At 39.2% G+C, this 21,076-nt stretch overlaps 1 protein-coding gene across 6 annotated transcripts in view; it reads right to left on the reverse strand.

The window, feature by feature from the left end:
* The window catches only part of RAPGEF4 (Rap guanine nucleotide exchange factor 4), a 318,295-nt gene that overhangs the window by 36,969 nt on the left and 260,250 nt on the right, over nt 1-21,076 (reverse strand). For all 6 annotated transcript variants that reach the window (XM_061135069.1, XM_061135068.1, XM_061135067.1 and 3 more), the window contains 2 exons: nt 17,697-17,775; nt 1,167-1,317 (listed from right to left, as the gene is read on the reverse strand). In XM_061135069.1, coding sequence (XP_060991052.1) covers nt 1,167-1,317; nt 17,697-17,775 — 230 coding nt within the window. The remainder of the gene's footprint in view (nt 1-1,166; nt 1,318-17,696; nt 17,776-21,076) is intronic.

Below are 21,076 nucleotides of genomic sequence, written 5' to 3' on the forward strand. Positions count from 1 at the left end.
CTTTCCTCCCAGCCTCATTATCTTCAAAATCTTTCATTCCATAGTCTTGAGGGACTCTCATCATCCACGTTTCTTCCCAGCCTCATTTCTCTGCCTGCCAAATGATATGACTAAAAAGGAGTGAGTGGGGATGTTTCTTTTGGATAACTCATTCTTAAACAAACAGACTGATAAAGTTTGAAACAGAAGTCATGTTGCCTTTTGCCTGCACAGAAATAAGGTCCTCATCTCAGTTTCGGAGGACAGAGTGAGTCATTAAGGATTAAATGCTCAGGTCACTGTTGTAACGTGGGCTGGAGCCATGGGAAGGAAAAGGAAGTTCAGCTTAAATCAGTGTTTACAAAGTAAATCATGGCCTTTCAGAACCACTTCATGGGCCTAACAATTCTTTAATAAAGTTATCTGCTCCACTGTACTCAAAAACATCACCATTTGATCTAGGAATCCCACTTCTAGGAATAGAACCAAAAATAGACCTATTTGTACAAAAGTGTTCATTACGCTGCTCTTCGAGGAAGGTAAAAATGGAAATGATATATTCAACAATATGGAAGAAATAAATATATCTGTGGCATAGCTACTCAAAGGTCATTAGAAAATTTTATTAGAAAGACTCTACTGGCATAGAAAAATCCTTACATAAAGTGGAAAAGGCATCCTGTGAAATGATGGGTACTATGTTGATTATGGACTTCCCTGGTGGCTCAGACGGTAAAGCATCTGCCTACAATAAGGGAGATCCGGGTTCAGTCCCTGGGTTGGGAAGATCTCCTGGAGAAGGAAATGGCAACCCACTCCAGTATCCTTGCCTGGAAAATCCCATGGACAGAAGAGCCTGGTAGGTTTCAGTCCATGCGGTCACACAGAGTTGGACATGACTGAGCGACTTCACTCACTATGTTGATTATAACTACAGAAAATATAACAAAGAAAGCAACTAAATGAAAATACACCAGAATGCTATTACCAGAACTATTGAATTAGATTGGCAGGATAATGGATGATGCTTTTCTTTACTTTTCTGGTAGTACCTTTCTGATGTATGAACATGTTAACAAAGTCTAGAATTTGCACTTACATTCCCTCCAGAAAAGCTGCCATGCTTGTGGGTGGTCCCTTTATTGTAGGGCAAAGACACACTCTTGGAAGGGATGATCCCCACGTACCTCCAGGAAAGCCATCGCCACGTCATCCTCTTGTAGGACGTCTCCATACATGGCAGCCCACTGCAAAACCAGGCGGATGACTCGCCTCTTATTGTTGAGGGCATAATCCATTTTCTCTTGTTCTGTACCTTGTGAAGGCTGCGCATGGTAAGTGCCAAGGAGTCAAGGAAGAATATTTAGCCATTTCACTGTGCTACGAGCAAAGGTAGAATGACAGATCCCAGCTCCAGGAAGGCCTTTTGGACTGATAGAATTTCTTCCTTAGGCCCTCAAGAAAACCCCCACCTGCATAAAAGTTCTGGACCAAATGCATACAAACCCAGCAGACTTTGCCTTGATAGTAGCCCAAAGAATTAGACTTGCATGGCTCTACCTGGACTTGTGTGTTGATAAGGATTCTTGTTGCGCCTGGCTTTGGCTCTCATCATATTCCGTGCCTGCCCTTTGCACTGCTTTCACCTCTATGGGTGGTAATGCTTCCTGCTGTCGGGCCTAACCAACTCTCTTTGGCTCCCACGATTCTGGACACATCTCTATAATCCCTCATTATATGCACTTCAGTTAAGCCCTTACAAGTGGGTGTCTGGTCCTTCTGGAACTGTGACTGATATAAAACGTACACGGGAAGGAAGTGAAGCTGAAGATGGATAAACTCACTGAGGGTAGAGATGAGGAAACCTTCCTGCTGTATCCGTCTTCCGGTGAGGGACTCAGACACACTTTTCATGCATCCTTTCTTCTCTTGTTCAGAACTATAATTTAATTCACATTGGCTTTTTGTGCATTAATGGCTAGTCATCCTAACTATAAACTCTTTGAGGCTAGGTTAATACATTATTCTTCTTATATTCTGAACCATGCCTAGCACACTGATACTTCCATAGGAATTTTATCCATTAATATAACAGATACTTGATAGAGGGTCTACTCTATGTGTCTGGTGAAGGTCCCTGCTCTCAGTTTACATTCTTCTGTGGATTACAGAATATGTGATCAGGAAAGATTTTAGATTAGACATACTATTCCCTTTTCAGTGATTTATAGTAGTTCATATTATAGACAACTCATTCATAAAACAATTTCCTCTTTATAACTGACACTTGCGCACAGAGTATCTCAGTTAAGCCCTACTTTATAGTCTTGTGATGAAAGACATTGTTCTTTTTCTACAAGTTAGCAAATGGACAGTAAAGGAGTGTAAATGACCAAGATTACATTGTGAGTTTTAAATCCAAGACTCCTAATTCAAACTAGTTTAGTCCCCATTACACAATATCCCCGTGCCTCATACCTGGCTACAAGACTGAGCATGTCCTAGCTTACGACCATGACTTAAAAGACACCGTAGAAAATTGTCCCGTGGCAGTGCTATACTTGGGAGCTAAACCAGTCAAGGGCCTTTTCTAAAGGGACTATAAATAATGATCAAGGTAAATGACAGAATCTTAAAGCAAAGGTTTACTGCATGTAAATGGGTTGCAAAATGGCTTTCATAAATTGAGCACGGGATTCATAAAAAAAGAAAATTGCTCAACCTGTATTGCTACAATTCTCTTTGAACTTACAATAAAACAGGGAAGAAAGATCATTTTATGTGAAAATTATTTCTTTTCTGATTAACCCTTTGATCTCTTGCTTGTAGGCACACATAACTCAGTTTTTCTTTCCGAAGAATTGTAATGCTGGCCATTACATTTTAAGACTTTATAGAGTACCTGCAGTATAGCCAGGCACGTGGTGGGTACCAAATGGGTAATTCTTGGCTGATTGAAAACCATGTATTCGTTCATCTACAAGTCAGTAAGAGAGAGAGAGACTCTTTTCTACTTGTATGAGGCTGAAATGTTTGAAATATCAATATGACAGCAAGATGATGTAATTCTAACTTTCCAGGTTACCTTGACTTGGACTCAAGGAAGCAACACAAACACTTGTTTATTGGATCCAGAAACATCAGCTGCACATCTGTGGCTAACCTAGAGGGATTTAGGGTAGAATGACTAAATTGTCATTGTCTCTGTGGGTCAGGTAAAGATTCTTCTTGTCTTCTCTCTTGCTGTGGAAATCTGTCTTTTGTCTACAGTAATAGATAGAAGACACAACTGGAAGGATTAACATGTTTAATACTTCAAATGTGTGTAGAGCATTATACTTTATAAGAAATATGTTTAATGTGCTTACATGATCATGTAATGCTCTCTACTAACCTGAAAGGTAAGTATTTACAGATGAGGAGACTGAGGGTCAGAGAGGACTTCTGCTCAAGATTGTTCAGTGAGTAAATGGCAGGGCTTACAAATCCAGACAGGGCTCTTTCCATTATTGCCACCCCCATGGCCCAAACAGTGGCTATAGTGACTACACACTGGTGCTCGGGTTCATGAAATTATTATGAGTAATTGCATCTGGGAAGCAAAACTCCTAATAGGAGAGATTTCTCCTTCTCTCTCTTTTCCTTCTCTCTTCCTTCCTTAATTTTTTGTTGAAGTTCCTAGCATTCTAGAGATGACTCAGCCGGTCCAATCCTGAAACCAAGGGCTGACTGCCTGCCACTCTTCACGTATACTCCATAGCCTCCTGGAGCTAGAATTGACTGAATCCAGTGGGATCAGGAAGAGGCTTTCCCTTTTTTCTTGTGAAAGTTACATATGTTAGCCTCTGGAAATAAACAAAAGGAAGCACTTATTTGTTTCACAAAGTCTTACCTTTCCTCTTTCAGGTATTTATTTACTAAGATGGAATGGGAGTTAATAGCACTTTTATACCTGAATCCAGGTATGTGCTCAAGGATTCGGCCCCTCCACAGACAACATACCCTTCTGTTCTTCAACAGTCTGCTGAACCAGATTCTCAGGGCACACAGACAGGACTTTACATGTAATGGATCAGATGGTTATAGGTGAGGCACTGGGGCTTCTGTTTATCCCCATAACAATCTATCCAGGTGTCTAGAACATTTATGTGATTTTTAGATTTTATTTAACTCCTACAAAAGACAAGTGGAGAGAGAAAAACTGTATTCTCTTCAGATAGTAATCAAAGAATAAAGAACATCTCACCAGGCCCCTTGTCTCAATATGATGTCAAAAATGCACCCTAACAAGAGTAACATTTCAAATACAGAATGTTCATAAATTCACATACATCAGAAAGGCTGCACAAACCATTACTTTTTGTGGCTAAAGCTGGAGTAATAATGTGTTAACCATTTGATGGAGAAAATCCAATGTGGAATAAAAATCTGAGTCTTCTCCAGCACAAATAACAGTTTAAAAGGATTGTTAATGCATACCACAACACATTTTTAACATATGAGGGACACTATTGAAAATACATACTTAGCTAATGTCTATTTCAAGAGTAGATTAGTAAAGAATATAAAATACATGATAATCTAATGATTTATTATCAAGAAATACATGTATAGAATAAGAATAAGGTCATGACTCATAATATCATGACAGCTGGGTTCTGGTAAGAAGCAATATGGCAAGGAGGCAAGGATATACAATGGAAAAAAGACAACCTCTTTAACAAGTGGTGCTGGGAAAACTGGTCAACCACTTGTAAAAGAATGAAACTAGAACACTTTCTAACACCATACACAAAAATAAACTCAAAATGGATTAAAGATCTAAATGTAAGACCAGAAACTATAAAACTCCTAGAGGAGAACATAGGCAAAACACTCTCCGACATAAATCAAAGCAAGATCCTCTATGACCCACCTCCCAGAATATTGGAAATAAAAGCAAAACTAAACAAATGGGACCTAATGAAACTTAAAAGCTTTTGCACTACAAAGGAAACTATAAGTAAGGTGAAAAGACAGCCCTCAGATTGGGAGAAAATAATAGCAAATGAAGAAACAGACAAAGGATTAATCTCAAAAATATACAAGCAACTCCTGCAGCTCAATTCCAGAAAAATAAATGACCCAATCAAAAAATGGGCCAAAGAACTAAACAGACATTTCTCCAAAGAAGACATACAGATGGCTAACAAACACATGAAAAGATGCTCAACATCACTCATTATTAGAGAAATGCAAATCAAAACCACAATGAGGTACCATTACACGCCAGTCAGGATGGCTGCTATCCAAAAGTCTACAAGCAATAAATGCTGGAGAGGGTGTGGAGAAAAGGGAACCCTCTTACACTGTTGGTGGGAATGCAAACTAGTACAGCCGCTATGGAAAACAGTGTGGAGATTTCTTAAAAAACTGGAAATAGAACTGCCATATGACCCAGCAATCCCACTTCTGGGCATACACACTGAGGAAACCAGATCTGAAAGAGACACGTGCACCCCAATGTTCATCGCAGCACTGTTTATAATAGCCAGGACATGGAAGCAACCTAGATGCCCATCAGCAGATGAATGGATAAGGAAGCTGTGGTACATATACACCATGGAATATTACTCAGCCATTAAAAAGAATTCATTTGAACCAGTCCTAATGAGATGGATGAAGCTGGAGCCCATTATAGAGAGTGAAGTAAGCCAGAAAGATAAAGAACATTACAGCATACTGACACATGTATATGGAATTTAGAAAGGTGATAACGATAACCCTATATGCAGAACAGAAAAAGAGACACAGAAATACAGAACAGACTTTTGAACTTTGTGGGAGAATGTGAGGGTGGGATATTTCAAAAGAACAGCATGTATACTATCTATGGTGAAACAGATCACCAGCCCAGGTGGGATGCACGAGACAAGTGCTCCGGCCTGGTGCACTGGGAAGACCCAGAGGAATCGGGTGGAGAGGGAGGTGGGAGGGGGGATCGGGATTGGGAATACATGTAAATCCATGGCTGATTCATATCAATGTATGACAAAACCCACTGGAAAAAAGAAATAATAATAATAAAAACAAACAAACAAACAAACAAACAAAAAAAGAAGCAATATGGCTACTCGAATTCATGGGGAAAAGAGTCACAGAAAGATAATATGGTTCTGGTATCTGATTCTTGTACCTCATAAAGTGCTAGATTAAAGTCTGTAAGAGATTCTGGAATTATTCCCTAAATTGTTACTTTCAACACAATTAAGAAAAGTCCAGAATAGTCAAAGTGGCCAAATGCATCACTCATATACTAAGGTGATTTCAGACGATTCACAGAATCATAGAATCTGAGTTGTGAAAGTTCTTTGATTTTTGTCTCCTTCAACTCCACCATTTTAGAGGCAAAGAAACATGTAGAGTGAGGTGAAGTGATTTTTCTGAAACTTATCAATGGAATTCTTAGAACTAGAACTCAGTTCTCTTACCTCACTTCCCAGTATGCTGTTGACTTCTCTCTGTTATTGTGTGTATAATTATTATTATTTCTTTATCCAAATATACATTATGCAGCAGAACTAGGTGACTTAGCATTTTGTTGGACAATGGAAAAATCCATCTGAGATATAGAACCTATCCCCCAAAGCCCTCAAAGAAGATAAAGCACATATAGAAAGTCAAGATTTAATGGTTGCAAGCCTTCGCGATCTGAGAGCCAGGAAGGCAGGATCCGTAGGGTCTGAACTAGACCCTCTCTGCCATAGTTTTAACCACTTCTCTTGTCCAATGCCTGTTGCTTTAGAAAGCAGTGTTAAAATTACTGATGATTCAGATCCTAACTTGAGGTTTCTCATTATGGTAATGAGACCTTTCACATCCAAGAGCATTAAATTAGAATCCTTCAGCAACATGGATGGACCTACAGATTATTATATTAAGTGAAGTAAGTCAGACAGAGAAAGACAAATATATCACTTACATTTGGAATCTAAAAAAAAAATATACAAATGATTTACATATAAAATTGAAATAGACTCACAGACATAGCAAACAATCTTATGGTTACCAAAGGGGATAGAGGAATGGGAAGAGCTAAATTAGGAGTTTGGGATTAATATGTGTGTGTGTGTGTGTGTGTGTGTAGTGTGTGTTTTGGTTGCTAAATCGTGTGCAACTCTTTGTGATCCCATGGACTGTAGTTCACCAGGCTCCTCTGTCCATGGAATTCTCCAGGCAAGAATACTGGAGTGGGTTGCCATTCCTTCTCCAGGGGACCTTCCTGACCCAGGGATCAAACCTGGGTCTCCCACAATGCAGACAGATTCTTTACCATCTGAGCCACCAGGGAAGCCCAATATATATATAAAATAAATAAGACCTGCTTTGTAGCACAGGGAAGTATATTCAACATCTATTAATAACCTATAATGGAAAAGTATCTGAAAAAGAATATATATATATATATATAAACATGCTGTGCTTAGTCACTTCAGTCGTGTCTGACTCTTTGGAATCCTATGGACTGTAGCCCATCAGGCTCCTCTGCCCATGGAGTTCTGCCATGCCACATTGAAGCTGTATTCTTTACCATCTGAGCCACCAGGGAAGCCCAAGAATAATGGAGTGGGTAGCCTATCCCTTCTCCAGGGGATCTTCCTGACCCAGGAATTGAGCAGCAGTCTCTTGCACTGCAGGCAGATTCATTACCAGCTGAACTACCAGGGAAGCCTATATATATGTAGGAATCACTTTGCTCTACACTTGAAACTAAAACAATATTTAAATTAACTATACTTCAAAAAGAAAAAAATGAAAACAAATACAAAAAACGGAATCCTTAAGGGCAGGAACCATGTCTTAAACTCACTGTGAATCTGCATCTCCTAATAAAGGACTGGGCACATGAAACATAAAAAGCCTGGAATGTTTACCTTAAACTATTCAATGACACTGTTTGGAGTGCTACATATAATAGTATTTTCTTTATATTTCTCCCCCCTCCCCACCCCAATCCACAGCTCTTTAAAGTGGAAGTTGCTCAGTTGTGTCTGATTCTTTGTGACCCCATGGACTATACAGTCCATGGAATTCTCCAGGCCAGAATACTGGAGTGGGTAGCCTTTCCCTTCTCCAGGGGATCTTCCCAACCCAGGGACTGAACCCAGGTCTCCCACATTGCAGGTGGATTCTTTACCAGTTGAGCTACAAGGGCTAGGTAGTCTATACCCTTCTCCAGCGGATCTTCCAGACCCAGGAATTGAACCAAGGTCTCTTGCATTGGAGGAAGATTCTTTACCAACTGAGCAATGAGGGAAGCCCAAGTGAAAGTCACTCAGTCGTGTCTGACTCTTTGTGACCCCATGGACTATACAGTTCATGGAATTCTCCAGGCCAGAATACTGGAGTGGGTAGCCTTTTTCTCCTCTAGGGGATCTTCCCAACCCAGGAATTGAACCCAGGTATCCTGCACAGGAGGCAGATTCTTTACCAGCTGAGCCACAAGGGAAGCTCTTTAAAACTATCTAAATTACCTTTAATTCCATTTTGTTGAGATATTAAATATAAATCATAGATATATTCTAAATAACTTCATATTCAATGTCACCAGGTTAAGTCTACAACAAATACCAACTTCTGGTATATTTTTTAAATAGAATATTTCAGTTATTGGGTACTTAGTCTATAGGACCACAGGCTTTTAGAATGACTGAATCTTCATTGAATCAGACCAACTCCTTTGACATCACAAAATCAAATGAATGAGGACAAACTGGATCTGTTTTCAACGAGGTATTTGGACTGGGACTCAGAAGAGGTGAAGGCCACAGAGCCTTTCTACCCCGCCAACAGCAGGTTTAATATTCCATTGAGTCATTTTCCTCATGCCGGCTCTGCTGTTCAAACACTATAATTATTTCATATATTTTTACCTAGTTATTATCTTACTCACCACAGGCACCTGTAATTTTTCTGTATTTTTTTTTTTAATGCTCATTTACTTATTCTTAATTCAGCTAATAATGGTTCCATGTATTAAAATTATCATGGGGAAAGTAAGTGAAAACCTCCTAGGATGTAGAGGCAGCAGATTCATTACAGCCTACAACAGGGAATAAAATATTATGTATACTTTTTGCAGTAAGTACATGCTAATTATGCAGCTATTTATAAAACACTTATCAACATTCAAACTGATACTCTTCAATGTTGTTGTTTTTTAAAACCCTGCTTTGCATGCAAGATCTCTGCTTGAAGCTGAAAACAAACTTTGGGGGTCATCTGCCCACTGACTCAACAAAGCTTTTCTATATTCTTTACCTTATGCTATATTCGTCTCATGGTGTACAATCATTTGTTTATAGAGGGGCAATATTTATAAGGGACGTTAAGGTTTATAATGTACTTTCACACACATAGCCTTATTTGATCTTCACAACAACCTGGTGAGGAGGGTAGGGCAGGTATAATTACCCCATTATACAGGCAGCGTTCAGAGAGGTTAAAGATAATTGCGAGCTTATAGAATGTAGGTTTTAAACACGGGTCTCCTGACTTCAGAGCTCTTGTTCTTCCCACTATATTATGGGCCTCTTTACTACCCAGCTTGCCTTTTGAAGCACCTCCTCTCCCCCATCCTGGGCACTAAGTCTGTTCCTTCCTTGATGCAACATGTGCTTGGGAACTCAAGTTCTGGAATTTGACTACCTGGGTTCATCTTGCGGCTTCCCCACTTTTCCGTGAGACCAGTCTCTCCATCAGTAAATTTCCTAGGATAGCTGTTGAGGAGGAGATGAGGCAATACTGGTGAACCATGTAGAACATATCTCAGACATACTAGGTGCTCAGTTAAAGGTTAGCGATCATCAATATTATTACTACCCTACCTCTGGAAATAATTCAGAATCTTTAAATGGATGGTTTTGGAATTCTTCAGAAGACCTGGCATTCCTGGGTTGATCTCTGTGATGAACACAGCTGCTCCTCTGTTTGTGTGTACCTATTAACTTGGAGCTCACAGAAGCTCTTCTTACTTATTTTCTTACTCAGGATTTTTTTTCTCACTGATTTTCAGAATTCTCTGTTTTTAGAAGTCTTTAGCTCTTGGCTATTTTTAGTTTTAGTCAGGGGCTTGTACTCATAGCAGAGCAGTTAGGACTTGGTCTAATGCAACACATCGCTTAGGTTCAAATACTGTCCCAACCCTTGTTTTTGTTGTTCAGTCACCCAGTCGTATCCTACTCTTTGCAACCCCATGGACTGCAGCATGCCAGGCCTCTCTGTCCCTCACCATCTCCTGGAGTTTGTTCATGTTCATTGCATCGGTGATGCCATCCAGCCCTCTCATCCTCTGACACCCTCTTCTTCTGCCCTCGATCTTTCCCAGCATCAGGGACTTTTCCATTGAGTCATTTGTTCACAGCAGATGACCAAAATACTGGAGTTTCAACTTCAGCATCAGTCCTTACAGTGAGTATTCAGGGTTGATTTCGCTTAAGATTGACTGGTTTGATCTCCTTGCTGTCTTAAGGGACTTTCAGGAGTCTTCTCTAGCACCACAGTCCAAAGGCATAAATTCTTTAGTGTTCTGCCTTCTTTATGGTCCCGCTCTCATAATCGTATGTGACCACTGGGAAGACCATAGCCTTGACTATATGGACCTTTGTCCGCAGAGTAATATCTCTGCCTTTCAACACACTGTCTAGATTTGTCATTGCTTTTCTGCCAAGAAGCAATTGTCTTTTGATTTCATGGTTGCAGTCACCATTCGCAGTGATTTTGGAGCCTGAGAAGAGGAAATCTATCACTGCTTCCACCTTACCCCTTCTATCTGCCATGCAGTAATAGGGCTGGATGCTATGATCTTAGTTGTTTTTTTTTTTTTAATATTTAGTCTTAAGTCAGCTCTTTCACTCTCTTCCTTCACCCTCATCAAGAGGTTCTTTAGTTCCTCCTCACTTTCTGTCATGAGAGTGGTGTCATCCACATATCTGAGGTTGTTGATGTTTCTCCTGCCTACCTTGATTCTGGCTTATACCTTGTCCAGCCCGGCATTTCTCATGATGTGCTCAGCATACACATTAAAGCAACAGGGTGACAGCAGAAAGCCCTGTACTTCTTTCCTGACCATGAACCAATCGGTTGTTCCGTACAGGGTTCTAACTGTTGCTTCTTGACCCACACACAGGTTTCTCAGGAGACAGGTAAGATGGTCTGGTGTTCCCATCTCTCTGAGAGTTTTGCAGTTTGTCATGATCTACAACCCTTACTAGTAGGTAACTTGGAGCACATCATTTATCTGCTCAGTCTCACTTCCTTAATGCAAAGAGTACACATCTCCCAGTGTTAATATGAGGCTGAGAAAGATACATATAAAATATTTTGTAGAACATCTGATAATATAGTCATTTTCTTTGAAAGAGGATAGTATGTTCATAGCATCATCAAACTAAGGCTTCTTATTTGAAATAAACTCTCAAATTGCCCATCTGCAGGAGTAAATTGCTCTCATAGTGACATATAGATCAAAACTTTTTTCAGAAACCAAGTAAGGGACTATAGGCTTCAACAGAATTTAAGCTGACAATCTTCCTTAGAAATGCAAAGAATATTCCTAAAAACATGGCTTTAAGAATCTGATGCCCTTTTGTAAATCTTGATTTACAAATTTTGGTTAGTGTTCCTCTTAGAGAATCCAAATAGGCTTATAAAGAGAACATCCCCAGATCATATTCACAAAGAAATAAGAGATGGATACCCTGCCTTTTCAATAAGGAAACCTATTATATTTACTCTGTATAAGGCAGTTTTAGCTAAAAGTTAGTTTTCAGTAAGTATTTGTGGAATTATCTGAACAAAATGATGGAGTTTTATTTGCATATATTGATTTCAAAAGATCTATACATATACTGGTAGGTGAAAGAAAACATATTTTTAAAAAGCATGTATAACATGATCTCACATACATAAAATTATACATGTATATAATTTCTTAAATATTTTTTCATAATTCAATGGTGAGATACCAGGTGAACTTTGTTCTTTTTTTCTGTAAATTGAATTTTTCACAGTGAGAATGTTCTATTTTTAATGATGACCAAGCCATCTATATTTAGAGAAATGATATGAAAAAATTAATGGCAGAAAAATGGCTCTGTTTGTTTAGTAACAAAAATACATAATTATTTAGAGTATGACCCATCCTTATATTTCAAAGCATATATCTAAATGTATAGAAAAAAGACTGAAAGGCTACATATCAAAATGTTAACCACAGTAATACCTGGTAAGGTTATGGGGGGGTTAATTTTCTTTTTAAAGACTAACAGAAAGTTGAACTGTATTTTAAGTGCAGATTTTAAAGAAACTAGAGATGAAAAGTACAGAAATTGAACAAATATAATTTAAGAAACTCATTATAAAGCACTTGTATTCATCAGGCCAAATCATGTCCCAAGCATATCTAATGAATAGAGTCTCTCTCATTAGCACATAAAAGGCCTGAAATATTAATGTTAAACAGAGTTCTACCATCGTCTCCTATGCTAAAGGCAAAATTGGAGGAGACGCACAATGTGGATTAAGGACAGAAACAGACGCCAGTGGCTCAGGGCTCAAGTCTTTTCTGTACTAGTAATTACCTTTCTCTGAGCAAATCATAATTTTTCATTATCCTAGTTTATTGATTTGGAAAAAGAGCAGTGAAAATACTGACTTCTTCACAGGGCTGCTATGAAAAGTCACACATATTAATAAGTACTTTAAAAACACACAGCCAAATCAACGCACTTAATTTAAGTGCTTTAATGGAACGCAGTTAAGTATTTTACTATCCCTAAATCCCATAACAACATGGGTATTAGCCCACTTGTTCAGTTTTACATTCTAGCTCCCTGTCACATGAGGACATGGTGCTAAATAGTTTATGTGTTGTTGTTTTTTTTTTCCTGACTGTTCATCTTCTATTTCTCCACTTTCTCTATTTTTCTTTATAGGCAGTCTCTGAAAAACTAGTCAGTGAAGTGCTTTGCCTTCCTTTGACCAAGACATCACCAGTCACCCAAGTTACTCCCAGGGATGTGGGAATGAGGCAAGGGCCCAGGAAGCTCAGCTGGTAAAGAATCCACCTGCAGTGCAGGAGACCCCCGTTTGATTCCTGGGTCGGGAAGATCCCCTAGAGAAGGGATAGGCTACCCACTCCAGTATTCTTGGGCTCCCCTGGTAGCTCAGCTGGTAAAGCATCTGCCTGCAATATGTGAGACCTGGGTTCAATCCCTGGGTTGGGAAGATCCCCCAGAGGAGAGAACAGCTACCCACTTCAGTATTCTTGCCTGGAGAATTCCACGGACTTTAGCCCACCAGATTCCTTTGTCCATGGGGTCACAAAGAGTTGGACATGACTGAGCAACCTTCACTTCCACTTTACTGTAGCAGCTGTTCCTTCGTCACTGCCCCCAAGGTTCCTTTCTAAGGCCTGGGCTCTAAGGATTCCTTCCATTCTCTGAGTTACCCCATCCTTTTGATGAATTCCCTTATTGCTTAAGTCAGTTACAGTTTGTTTATGTTACTTATGATTGAAAAAGAAGCTTATGTAAGGAAGCTATAGAACATCTCTCTGGAGCCAAACGGACTAGAAATTGAGTCCTTAGCATGGTATAAACACACTTACACACACATGACCTTCAAGGATACAGCCCTTTCCATTTGCCTGCCAGCAGCAGGATGCCTTCCTGGCCTCCCAGGCATTACAGGACAGTAATTCTTGTTTTATTTCCAGTATCTAAGGATGGGACTTAAGCTGTCCTATATGGCAGCCACTAGAAATGGTATGGACCTAACAGAAGCAGAAGATATTAAGAAGAGGTGGCAAGAATACACAGAAGAACTGTACAAAAAAAGATCATGACCCAGATAATCATGATGGTGTGATCACTCACCTAGAGCCAGACATCCTGGAATGTGAAGTCAGGTGGGCCTTAGAAAGTATCACTATGAACAAAGCTAGTGGAGGTGATGGAATTCCAGTTGAGCTATTTCAAATCCTGAAAGACGATGCTGCGCAAGTGCTGCACTCAATATGCCAGCAAATTTGGAAAACTCAGCAATGGCCACAGGACTGGAAAAGGTCAGTTGTCATTCCAATCCCAAAGAAAGGCAATCCCAAAGAATGCTCAAACTACTGCACAATTGCATTCATCTCACACGCTAGTAAAGTAATGCTCAAAATTCTCCAAGCCAGGCTTCAGCAATATGTGAAACGAGAACTTCCAGATGTTCAAGCTGGTTTTAGAAAAGGCAGAGGAACCAGAGATCAAATCGCCAACATCCACTGGATCATCGAAAAAGCAAGAGAGTTCCAGAAAAACATCTATTTCCACTTTATTGACTATGCCAAAGCCTTTGACTGTGTGGATCACAATAAACAGTGGAAAATTCTGAAAGAGATGGGAATACCAGACCACCTGATCCACCTCTTGAGAAACCTATATGCAGGTTGGGAAGCAACAGTTAGAACTGGACATGGACCAACAGACTGGTTCCAAATAGGAAAAGGAGTACGTCAAGGCTATATATTGTCACCCTGCTTATTTAACTTATATGCACAGTACATCATGAGAAACGCTGGGCTGGAAGAAGCACAAGCTGGAATCAAGATTGCCAGGAGAAATATCAATAACCTCAGATATGCAGATGACACCACCCTTATGGCAGAAAGTGAAGAGGAACTAAAAAGCCTCTTGATGAAAGTGAAAGAGCAGAGTGAAAAAGTTGGCTTAAAGCTCAACATTCAGAAAGCTAAAATCATGGCATCTGGTCCCATCACTTCATGGGAAATAGATGGGGAAACAGTGGAAACAGTGGAAACAGTGTCAGACTTTATTTTTCTGGGCTCCAAAATCACTGCAGATGGTGAGTGCAGCCATGAAATTAAAAGACGCTTACTCCTTGGAAGGAAAGTTATGACCAACCTAGAGAGCATATTAAAAAGCAGAGACATTACTTTGCCAACGAAAGTCCGTCTAGTCAAGGCTATGGTTTTTCTAGTGATCATGTATGGATGTGAGAGTTGGACTGTGAAGAAAGCTGAGCACTGAAAAATTGATGCTTTTGAAGTGTGGTGTTGGCGAAGACTCTTGAGAGTCCCCTGGACTGCAAGGAGATCCAACCAGTCCATCCTAAAGGAGATCAGTCCTGGGTGTTCATTGGAAGGACTGATGCTGAAGCTGAAACTCCAGTACTTTGGCCACCTCATGTGAAGAATTGACTCAATGGAAAAGACCCTGATGCTGGGAGGGATTAGGGGCAGGAGGAGAAGGGGACGACAGAGGATGAGATGGCCGGGTGGCATCACCAACTCAATGGACATGAGTTTGAGTAAACTCTGGGAGTTGGTGATGGACAGGGAGGCCTGGCGTGCTGCGATTCATGGGGTCACAAAGAGTCGGACATGACTGAGCGACTGAACTGAACTGAGTTACATGTGGCCATTTACATTTAAATTAATAAAAATTAAATAAAATTAACAATTCAGTTCCTCAGTCATAGAACCCAATTTCAAGGCTAGTGGCTACTGGGCTGCACAGATACAGAATATATCCATTACTATAAAAAGAAAAAGTTCTATCAGATACTTTATTTGGTTTCAACAAATTAGGCCCACTTTGATTTTAGCCAACTGAAGCACAAATAAATATGTATCATGCAATATATTTCTAAGAAATGTTGTTTTTAAACTCTAAAGGATAAGCTTTTAAAAGCGTTAAGTTGTGAAGGAAAAAAATGCCACACCCCAGGCTTGGAATCCTAACACCTGGATAAATCCTAGTTCTGCCACTTGCCTTGGACATGTTTGTTTTTGAGGCTCAGAATTCTCACTTTTAAATAAAATTGACACTAACCCAATAAACTCCTATAAGGATAAAGAGGTATAATATGGGTCAGTGGTGCCTGGCACATAAAGAGTTGTTTCAAAATAGGACAGTTAAGAGAATCTAAGTTCTCACAGGGCAGGGTGTGAAGGAGGTGGTCTGAGGACACTAGGTAGTATGGATGGTACCCAACCATCCTGACTCCCTCCATCTCTGAGAAAAGTTAGGATTGGACATCACAAGCCTCCCTTGACTCTACTGTCCACTTTTCCTGCCTTCACCTCCCCTCAACATCATTACCCCCCACCCTCCACACCTAGGCATGGTGCAGACTTTCCCTCTAGGATCTTCTACTTTTAACACAGAGGTCAATGCGGTGAATGTTCTCAATCAATTCTGAAGGAGAACGAACTAGCAAGTGAAGAAATACAAATCTGCAAAAAGACTATAAGCTCAGTATTTGGGGCTCTGAGCTGTCAAGATGATATAACTTGGTCCATTACCTTCTTTCATCCTTCTTTTGGTTTTGTTTGCCTTAAGCTTATCAACATGTTAACTGTTGGGGGGAAAAAAAGTCTACACTCAATGGTGGTTTTCATTTTTCCTTCCAAAAATCTCAAAGGTCTAATAATGATTACCATGTATGGAGCTAAAAGAGCACAGAGAGACCCTGAATGTGTTAATTTTACTTGAGAAAAACTGAATATGAGCCAGAAAGAATATATAATATATTTAAGTCTCATTAAACTGTCATTACTTGGAAAGATAGTTTCCAGGCAAATAAACACCCAAATCTCACTCTTGCAGCATCCTCTGAATAGCATATTCAACTCCAATCTCCTATTCTCACACATTCTGTTGACTTCAAAGAGAATTATGAACAAGGAAATGAGAATCAGGTAGGGCAATTATAATTCTGAAAAAGGAAAACATGCCAACATTGATTGGATTGCTTAGAAAAAAAGAAAGTTATTCTCCTTCCATATATTTAGCTGCTCAAAAAGGCCAAAGTGTTTGGGGGCCTACATTTTTGCTGCTTTAAAAATAAAGCAGAATTGGAAAATATACTTTCACATTCCCCCAAAGTTGAGGGTTCCACTCATTAATGATATTCACTTCTTTTATTCAACTTCTGTCTTCTGATGTCCCCTCTGCCAGACACTGTGAACCAACTGGTCAACTCATGAGACCACTGAAACACTGCCCCCCACATAAGCTCAGGATCAAGTTACCTAGAGGAACAGCCACTAGGATTTCAAGTTTTATATCCTTGACAAAAGTCAATGGGATAATAATAAAAACAGCCACAAAGGGATAAATATCAATGTCTAGAGGATAGGGTTGACTAGGATGAATGTGAAAGAAAAGTGGCCCCACAATGATAACTTGTCTATATATCAGCAGGTTAGTGGTCTGACTAATACTACAGCTTAGAGGGACACGAACAGATCATGGTCCATCCTGCCAGGTGTCCTGACAGAGGTACAAAGTCTCCAAGCTTAGGAAGTGATCCCTAATAATATTCCCTAGTAATATTCTTCACCATCACCTTCTCTAGTCTACCTCCCGGATATGTATATTTCTCATCAGCGTCACCTTCCTTAGATAAATTGGCTCATGTTTCTCTACACAGGTAATAAGGAGAAAATCCTTAAACATGGCACATGCCAAGGAGAGATCAGAAATCTGTGGGGGGCTAGGTGGGGAAACTACTGATGTTTCAGAAACTACCTTGTCAGAGTTTGACAAGGGCAGAAAGCCTAATTCTGCCTCGGTCATGACTTACCTTGAGAGTATGGGATGAGATAGTGGCCTTATATACATGGGAGGTGTCATCAAGGGAACAGACTTTTCACAACAAAAGGATATTGGGCCACCAGAGCTGGGCAAAGCTGGGTATTTGGCATAAAAACACAGTGCATCATAACAAAGTCATTTAAAACAGAATCTGCAGGGGAGAAAAACAAAGCAGAAAAAGAAATTACATTCTTGTAGAAATGTTGAGGAAAGCAAGAGTATGTATTCATTTGTTCTTGGCCAATGGTTCTTATATGTTGGCTTGGGGTATTGTGGTTTTACTATATAAAGAAGCATTGCATATGAAAATAAAAAGATTAACAGAGCTTGAGATCAAAACTCAATTTCCTTAGGACAGTGGACAAAAAGTACAGTAAGTTTAAAAAGAGACAGACTTGTAATAATGGTGCTGGTCACCTTAGCTACAATAAATGAAAAAAATATATATATATATAATTAAAAAACCACACATGGGCAGTACCATGTATGCAGAATTAAGATATTGCCATTTCTTTGTCTATTTTACACCATCTGTCTTTTGTCAATGTCTATTTTCCTTATTTATTTTCTACCTTCAATTTTTAGAAGGAGCAATAAAAGATGAAAGGGTGATAGAATTATGGAAAAAGGACATGGTAAGAGCAGAGAACTGGTGAGGGAAACAAAAGCAGACAAAAAGAAAAGAAAAAGAAAAGAAAAACTGTGAGCAATAACTGAAGCAAAACAAAAGCTCTCTGGTAGATTAAAGTGGTATATGTCTTATATTTGAAGCTGTTTTGTAGATAGGTAAGCAGGGAAATGGCAAAAGAAATAAGGCAAGTCCCCCCAAGTATGCTTCATTTTGAATCTGATGCTGGTTCTTCATTGCGAAGACAATATTATCCAAGCAGCCTTAAGGGGAAAGCACATAAAGACAGATCTAAAAGCCTTAAGAATATACGTGTTAAAGCTTTGGAATCCAAGATACTATGGGGGTTTTCAATTAGAAAATGAACCACCATGGCTGAGATCTGTGAAACTCACATAATTTTTCAAATAGAAAATGGTGAGAAATGCAAAATTTTTAACTATATATACTGAATTTCCAATGTCTGTGTTTTAAATTAACAAATATTATCAAAGTTGGAATCAGTGACTAAAGGTTTAATCATTACACTCACTAAAAAAAACTGATAATTGTCATACAACATTATGTAAGTTTAAAGTACACAATGTATTGATTTGATACATGTATATATTGCAATCTGATTACCACCTTAGCTTTAGTTAATATCTCCGTCATGCCACACAGTACCATTATACTTATTTAAATATAGGTGATGACTGTAACCCAAAGTTGTCATTACTAGGTGTTATGAGTCATTTCAGTCTCATTATACTGAGCCAGAGAACATGCTAAGGTGTCAGATAGAAGCTGTATGGAGCTTTTTTTCTTAAGTATGAAAGGATGTTCACTGGCATGTCTGAGTTTAACATCTAGGGTCACCAGTATATGTTTTAGATATAAAGGATTTCTCTGAGAAGAGAAAATGTTTGCTTATAAGGTTCCCAGAGGCCTGTGCTAGAAAGCAATTTAAATGCTGTTAAAGCAGAAATTTGAGTAGGGTGCTTCAAGGCTGGAGAGCCGGTCAGTCAGCGTGGTAATCACCCAGCCTCCACATCTCAGTGTGACTTTGTTCTCTACTCGTTCTTTCTCATACTTGAGAGCTGATTCAAAAGATCCTCATACCAGAAAACGACTTCCCAAGTCACTTAAGGACTAATGCTGGTCATAGAAGTGTAAGTCTAGGAAACCAATGGTTCTTAGGCAGAAAATACATGTTTTGGGGTATATTAAGAGAATGTCCTATCAAACCCAACAATGTTATTTTTATGATGTAAACTAGTTACACTATCAACTCTGACATCTCTCACTGTATTGGAAATCTATAAATGCCAAGGGTCTCCCACCCCACTGCATCCATGAGTTTCATGGGTCTCTACTAAGATAATTTTTAGTGTCCAGGATGACCATGTAACAATTCATATTTTGATTGTGAGGAAGATACTGATTTATTCCTTCCCTCTAATCCATGAGCATTACTTGCAAAAATCACAAAATGAGGAAAAAACTACAGGAAATAAAGTTCAGTATTAAAATATAATGAGAACTTAGTTCTAATATCAAAAATGGAACAGTCAGGAGTCACAGCGTATGCAACAGCCATGCCGTGCACTGACCTCTGGGCTTCCGGTTCTTAAGAAGCAATCATCTAGTCCCCTCCTCTTTCAGAAGTGACTTTAAAAGGAAGAGTATGTTTGTTCCTCACGGGTAGTAAAAGTCTTACAGATCTTTTCTTAGATACCATCATCTCTAATGCACTAGAATGTTCCTTTTTGGTCAAAATCACTTTAGAGAAGATGCTGGTTTTTTCTATTATGCAATCACACATTCTGGGCAACAGTTAATCAGAGGGGAAAAATCTGCTGTATTTTTCCTGACCTCGGGTCCTAGAAATATGATTTATTTGAGGTTATGTTTGCTTCTTGGAAGCAAGTTATCCCCTTGTAACTGATCCCTCAAGGATTTCCTTTTTCAAGAAAAGATCTTATCATATTCTCCTTGCTCAGACATCTTCAACCACTTCCTCATGCTTAGCTTCACATCTAACATACTTGAAGATCTGGACCCTAATTCCTAGACCCTATCTTCTTTCTGACAGTTTGGTGTATATGATAGTCTAGCAAAGCCAGACCATCTGGTCCTTCTTGTCTCTTTCTTGGTCAGCACTCATGTTGCCCCTCAGGATGGAAGGCTTCCATCTCCAGTCTGTAGTCACTGATTACCAGCCTTCCTTCAGGGACATTTCAAAGCTATTTCCTCTGTGACACTCTGCCTGGTCCTCTCAGACTTTTGATCAAGTTGTTTGCATATTCCTTTTTGTCCTCCAGAGGGTTATAAGCTTTCTGAGGACAGGAGCATGGTTTCTTATTCACACTGCTTTGTCCATAGCGTCCAGCTTAGCGCCAGCCCAAGAAGTTCCTCAAGAAATACTGAAAATAAGTGCTCTGGAAACAGAGATCCTGGCTTTTCTATCTACTACTCCCCAGTTAATTCACTACATTAAAAACCTCAGATAGTCTATTTATTTATTTATTTAATTTTTCATTTATTTTTATTAGTTGGAGGCTAATTACTTTACAATATTGTAGTGGTTTTTGTCATACATTGAAAGCAGTAGTATTTTTTTTTTTTATCAGATAGTCTATTTACACAAAATAAGAAACTAGAATGAGAAGATAAAATAAGAAGTTAGTACAGTAAAATACTTTTAGAAGGAATAATAACAACAACAATAATGCTAACTTTACCTTGAATATAGTGCAAAGATGACAAACAGATTTTGAACCACCACCAAGATTTTTGGACAAATATTTGAACTTCTTTTAGTGAGAAATCTTCTATGGAGCTC

Source organism: Dama dama, chromosome 33 (assembly GCF_033118175.1).
Source record: "Dama dama isolate Ldn47 chromosome 33, ASM3311817v1, whole genome shotgun sequence".
Taxonomy (NCBI): Eukaryota; Metazoa; Chordata; class Mammalia; order Artiodactyla; family Cervidae; genus Dama; species Dama dama.